The sequence below is a fragment of the Mastomys coucha genome, unplaced genomic scaffold (genome assembly GCF_008632895.1).
Source record: "Mastomys coucha isolate ucsf_1 unplaced genomic scaffold, UCSF_Mcou_1 pScaffold22, whole genome shotgun sequence".
Lineage (NCBI taxonomy): Eukaryota > Metazoa > Chordata > Mammalia > Rodentia > Muridae > Mastomys > Mastomys coucha.
Genome location: NW_022196905.1, coordinates 118,465,343 through 118,472,074, shown reverse-complemented (window position 1 = coordinate 118,472,074; position 6,732 = coordinate 118,465,343). Strand labels below are relative to the sequence as shown.

The 6,732-nt window shown below is 47.0% G+C and overlaps 1 protein-coding gene across 3 annotated transcripts in view; it reads right to left on the bottom strand.

Annotated features, from left to right (window-relative positions):
* Nucleotides 1-6,732, bottom strand: part of Dnah10 (dynein axonemal heavy chain 10) — a 119,316-nt gene that overhangs the window by 68,176 nt on the left and 44,408 nt on the right. For all 3 annotated transcript variants that reach the window (XM_031337971.1, XM_031337970.1, XM_031337972.1), the window contains exons 26-29: nucleotides 5,705-5,858; nucleotides 3,598-3,831; nucleotides 923-1,045; nucleotides 150-383 (exon numbers count right to left, since the gene is read on the bottom strand). In XM_031337971.1, coding sequence (XP_031193831.1) covers nucleotides 150-383; nucleotides 923-1,045; nucleotides 3,598-3,831; nucleotides 5,705-5,858 — 745 coding nt within the window. The remainder of the gene's footprint in view (nucleotides 1-149; nucleotides 384-922; nucleotides 1,046-3,597; nucleotides 3,832-5,704; nucleotides 5,859-6,732) is intronic.

Below are 6,732 nucleotides of genomic sequence, written 5' to 3'. Positions count from 1 at the left end.
CAGCGTGGGCCCTGACCATCAGCGTGGGCCCTGACCATCAGCGTGGGCCCTGACCATCAGCGTGGGCCTTGACCATCAGCGTGGGCCTTAACCATCAGCATGGGCCCTGACCATCAGCGTGGGCCCTGAGCATCACCGTAGGCCCTCACCTTAATCATATGCTCTTGCACACACAGTGGGTCACTGTTGCCCAAGATGCTGAGTAGCTCGTCATCCGAGATGAAGAAGAACCTGGGGAAGGCATTCCTCTTGGAGTCCAGGTAATCATTCAGGCTCTTCTGGCACTTCTCCAGGCCATCGCTGATGGTCTCCAGGTCATGGAGACGGTTTGGGGCCTCACAGCAACGCTTTATCACTGGGTCTTTCAATGTCTCCCCCATGATCTGAAAGAGGTCAGGGAGACAGCTGAGTGTCACTCAAGGTGGCAGAAATACTGTGCGTACACACATATGCACGCGCACACACACACACACACACACACACACATAACCCTAAATTTAATTTAAAAATTGTAAAGAAATATGTCTGACACTGACGCCATCCACTCTCATACTGACGCCGTCCACCTTCATTCACACTGACCCTGTCCACCCTCACACTGTCCACCCTCACACTGTCCACTCTCACACTGTCCACTCTCACACTGTCCACTCTCACACTGTCTACCCTCACACTGTCCACTCTCACACTGTCCACCCTCACACTGACACAGTCCACTCTCATACTGTCCACTCTCACACTGTTCATTCTCACACTGTCCTCTCTCACACTGACCCTGTCCGCTCTCACACTGACCCTGTCCACCTTCACACTGTCCACTCTCACACTGACACTGTCCACCCTCACACTGACCCTGTCCACCCTCACACTGACCCTGTCCACCCTCACACTGACCCTGTCCACCCTCATTCTGGTCACTTGCCCTCTTAAATATCCTGTCAATGTTGTCAAACTTCTTGGCTTCCTCCGGCAGCTGGGATCGTATGTCCCCACCAATGAAGATGCTCTCTAGGTACATCCACTTCCTCTGATCCAGCATCCAGATCTGAGAACCCAACAACAGTATCAACATCAGAGGGCGAGCAGGGATGCCAGCCACACATGCAAAATCCCTCCCTAATTCAGGACACGTCCAAGTCAGCTCAGCGAGAACAAGGACTTAGCAGGCCAAGCAACACTGTGTGCAGAGACCTGGCCACCGCCCCTCCTACCTCACACACCTAGCCCTTCCTGAATCTTCACTTTTGCTTTCTGGGGTTTGAGTTAACTGTGGTCAATAGGAGTCTGAAAATACTAGTAGTTTAGAAGGTATGCAGAGAGCACATTCACACAGTTCTGAGATACTGTGTATTAATAGTCACCATGGCTCGCCTCTGAGTGGACTGGACTTGTAAATTAGACTTTGTCATGGGTGTCTGTGTACTGGGAAACAGTTGTATGGTGTTCGGTACTATCTGAGTTCTGGGCATGGTCAGGGCATCTTGGACAGATCCTGGAGAGTTGGGAATTGCTAGGATATAGCATTTTAGAGGAGAAAGATTTACTAAAAAGCAAAACCATGCTCCCCTTGCCAGTCCTGGGCAGGGAGGACATGTCTAGTTACATGTAGAACTTGGAGCTCTGCAATTATCAATGGCCAGTATGGAAGCCATATTCATGACAAGCCACACATCATCTACTCAGCCATTCTGTTTCCAGATACATACACCAAAGAAAGGAAAAGTGAGAGTCAGATACATAAGTCAGTCAGGAGCTCTCCCAGCAGCATTGCCATAACACCCAGGACTCGGGAGGTAGGAGCGACTTAGACATCTACCGAGCGATGAATGGATAAATCAAAGGTGGTCTAGCCATGCAACACAGTATTGTTTAACTATGAAAAAGAGAGAAGCAAAGACAGATGCTGCCATGTGGGTGGGCCTTGAACATCTTATGCTGAATAAAAAGGCAGACACAAAGGCCTTGTGTGTGACTTCACACATATGAGACGTACAGACTAGGCTGAGGTAGAAATTAAAAGCCAATGTGTGGATCCTGGGAACTGGGGACATGGGAGCTGGGAAGCGATGGCCTAGGGTTTTCTTTCACAGTGTTGAGAAAATCTCGGAACCAAATGGAGGCAGAGTTCGTATAACACAAATGCTCTAAAGGTCCCTGACCTGCACATTCTAAAGTAGTTAATTTTGTGGGTGAGATTGCTCAGGCCAGAGACTGCCCTCTGCTCAAGCACAAAGATGTGGGTGGAGCCTCCCAGAACCTGTATCAAATCTGGGCACCTTGGTGTACTTCTGTAACACCAACACTGAGGGGGTGGAGACAGGAGGATGCTTGGAGCTCATGGGCCAGTCAGTCTAGCCAATCAGTGAGCTTCAGGTTCAGTGAGAAACCTTGTCTCAAAAAACAAGGTAGAGACAAGCCTGGTAGCAACTTGGGAGGCAGAGGCAGGTGGATCCCTGTATTGGAGGCCAGCCTGGTCTACAGAGTGAGTTCCAGGATGAACAAGGCTACACAGAGAAACCCTGTCTCAAAAAAATGATAGATAGATAGATAGATAGATAGATAGATAGATAGATAGATAGACAGACAGACAGATAGATAAATGGTCAATTTTATGTTACATAAAATTCATCTCAATTAACATTTAAATCATAAAGAAGAAAGCTGGGAAGATAGCTCAGTGATAAAGAGCTTACATTACCCCTGAAAAACATACATATTCACATACACATACATACACAAACACATATACACAACCACCACTACCACCACAACCAACAACAACACCAATAGTAATAACAACAACAAAACTATGTCCTACAAAAGAGCTTTTTGTTTGGTTGGTTGGTTTTTGGTTTTGGTTTTGGCTTTTGGGTTTTGGTTTTTCGAGACAGCGTTTCTCTGTGTACCCCTGGCTGTCCTGGAACTCACTCTGTAGACCAGGCTGACCTCAAACTCAGAAATCCACCTGCCTCTGCCTCCCAAGTGCTGGGATTAAAGGCATGCGCCACCACAGCTCAGCTACAAAAGAGCTTTTACAAGTAAAGAGTCACAGGCAAAAAACAAGCACAGCAAGCCAAGGATGTTCAAACATGATGGAAATAGGGCCAGGATCATGTTCCTTTGCCAGTGAGCCAGGATATGAATGAGACAATATGCTTATCTATGGCCTGGGGAGAAAAAAATAAATCAGCCACACAGAGATAGTGAACTGAGCCTGACGGATCTGGCTTGTTCACAGGTGCCTGGTCCAGCCCTTTCAGCACAGGACTGACCCACCACCCAGTATGACAGGCCAGGCTAGAGACAACTGCAAAGGCACATGAAAACATGAAGCACTCATGCAAAAAGAGCAAGGAGGTATGGAAAGGGAACAGGGACACTTTAAAAGGTCAAGTAGGAATCTTACAAATTAAACGTTAGTTCCCTGAAATCAAAACTTACCGATCTCCCCAACTGTCCCCTTCCCCCCACCAACTGCCCGCTTGCCCCCAGTCCACCTGAGTGAAGAGCCACGGGGCAGTCCTTCATTTCTTAGCATGTTCCCATGTAGAATCCCCGCAAGAACTGGCAGCGTGCTTTCCATTTCCTTTGTCTCACCTCAATGACCTCCCCTATCAGAGACAGCGTCTTCTCCCACTTGTGGACAGTCTGCAGAAAAGGCCCCACGAATCTGCTCCCGGAAATGCTCTGTAAGTTGACCGTGTTGTCGTCCAAGCACTGGATGATGTCATCCACGGACCCTAAGATGTAGCCTCGCTCCTGCGTGCCTTTGTAGTACTTGACCACAGTGAATTTCATGTTCTCCCAGGTGTCCAGGATTTCCTTCACAGCCTGGTTGGGAAAACGAAAAGCATTTGAGCCCACAGGTGGAAGAGCAAGACCCTAACACAGCCACCTCCTCCCTACTGTGTCACCATCTGCCTGCAACTCAAGCTATTGTCCCCACTCAATCACAGGAGAAGTCGAGATTCTCCACAGCAACAGTGTTCCTGCGTACCAGGCTTGCACTCTGCCATGTAGGATCTCATCCTACACCACTCCAAGAAAAACCACATTGTTATATTGAGATAAGCTCAGAAAGGCCACTTGGGGTCCCAGGAATGCTGCCAAATACCAAAAATGGGGTCTCAAATCAGGAGCTTCATGTTCAACTAAGAGGTCTTGCCCTGTGCTCATTCCACTACTGAGCGAGAAAGTCCACGTTCAAAATGCGAAGCCCATTCTCTGAAGAAATCCACACTGATATGTGCTCATGTGTATGCCTATATGTAGATGTTTAGAATAAGTATGAATTGATCTCCAGTGAGACAGCTCCGCCCCCCTCCCCGCGCCCCGGGCATGCCTCTGAGGGATTCTCTTAATTAGGTTCAGTTAGAAAGATCTGCCCACTGTGGGTGGCACCATTCCCTAGGCTGGGGTCTTAGACTGAATAGAAAAAGGGAAAGCAAGCTGCGCATTAGCGTTCATCTGTCTCTGCTTCCTGACTGCAGGTGCTATGCGACCAGGTGCCACACAGTGCTCCCGCCATGCTTTCCCCACTGTGATGGACTGTGCCCTTAAATTGTGAGCCAAAATTAGCCCTCCCCTTCCTTCAGTGGCTTTTGTAAGGTTATTTTGTTGTAGCCCTGAGAAATGTAACTAAGATGATATCTACGCATCCTATGTATAAGTATTTGTTTAGAGGTGTGTATAAGACTACTACATGTGGGCTGGTGAGATGGCTCAGTGGGGAAGAGCACCGACTGCTCTTCAGAAGTTCATGAGTTCAAATCCCAGCAACCACATGGTGACTCACAACCACCCGTAATGACATCTGATGCCCTCTTCTGGTGTGTCTGAAGACAGTTACAGTGTACTTACATATAATAAATAAATTAATTTAAAAAAAAAAGACTACTCCATGTGCATTACACACACACACACATACATATATATACATGTGACATGTGTGGCCACATTCATATACATGTATAAAACACATACAATTATATATATAATATATATTAAATATATATAATATGTATATTTATAATATATATTTATAATATAATTATATATAATATATATATTAAATATATTATATATATAATTGTATGTGTTTTATACATGTATATATATAATTGTATGTGTTTTATACATGTATATGGATGTGGCCACACATGTCATGTGGCCACACATCTTTTAGCTTATTGTGAGCTAGTTATGTAAAGTGGGTTCATGTGGCTTTTTCCTGCTCTCTTTGTATATACTTCAATCTTGTACCTGCATCTTAAGTAGGGAACAACACTCAGTAGGATAAAAACACCTGTCTTCAGGTGTCCAGGCTGGAAATGATGAGCTTATTTTTCATTTTTTTCCCCAAGGGGTGCCCATGTCTTCATCAATAAGTAGAACATGAAACTATAATCAGGGAAGTCAAAAAAGTAAACTAAGGCAGAGGTTCTATTTACTTAGATACTAGAGAAAGTTTGAAAAGACAGCCTTTGCTGGGAACAGTGGAGTGTCCTGTGGCCCCAGAACTGGGAATGCTGAGGCAGGAAGATCACAAGTTCAAGGCCAGCTTTGGCTATATGCTAAAAAATGCATCCCAACGAACCAAAGATTCAAGAGGAGTGATTCAAGCTCAGATGCAGGGCTTCTGCCTAGCATGTGAGAGGCCCTGGATCCAGCTGCAGCATGGAAACCAAAGGTTCTCCCTCCCTACCTTCTCAATGGCGACCTCCTTGACGGCCGCAGTGACGATCTCATTGAGCACTTCCGTGTGCTTGTGCAGCTCCATGGCGAACATGTTCTCCAGCGTGAAGGTCTCCGTCATCTCAAAGAACACGCCTGTTTTCTCCATGAGTTCTTTCCAGTGTCTGAAAAAGTATAGGGTTATCAATAAGCACACACCGCTCAGACAAGTGCGGCGATGAGATTACACGTTCCCCCTGCAGTCACAGGAAGAAGCCCTGTAGGACAACCTCCACAGTGACCCAGGACAGCCCGGAATTCCACTCCTGCATTCTTCCAAATTCTACCCCCTGAGTTAAAACCAGGAGATATCTGGCAAGCTCTGTGTGTATGTCTTTGCTGCTGAGAAAATGGGTGGCCTCTAGTTTTTTGGAACTAGGCTCTGCCTGTGGGAGAACCTGCTGTCAATCATGGAGCCCTAAGTATGTTGGGAAGTGTAGAGCCAGAGCCAGAGCCAGCACTGACTGTGCTGGGCAGTGCCTGGTAACCACAGGCCCAGCACTGGTCTCAGGGAAAGGTTCCTCTGACTGGGCAGATGGTCAGTAGACAATGGAACGAGTCTACAAATTAAACTCCATCTTGTGTTCACAAGGGAACATGTCCTTAGAAATACATCATCAGGAGATCCCAGCTTATTGTGAACTTCACAGAGCACGATACAAACCCACTACGGTCAGGCCTGTGACACATTGGGCCCCCGGGTGGAATGGTGTACGGTCTGCTACTGACCAGAGTACTGGTACCCACCGATATGTGGCTTAACTGCAAACCAGTTGTTTTACGCAGAGCTGTGGACAGGACCCTGGGCCTCAGACATGCTCAGTTGCTCTGTCACTGAGCCATATGCCTCAGCTTGTAAGTACTACTGTTCCAAACACTGCGGGATTTTGGGGGGACACTGGATGGACTGGGGTTATAGTGCAGGCCTTGTGGAAGACTGAAAAAGGACAAATACAGAGCTTGAGGCTAGCCTGGGCTACAACCTAGACCCTGGCTCAA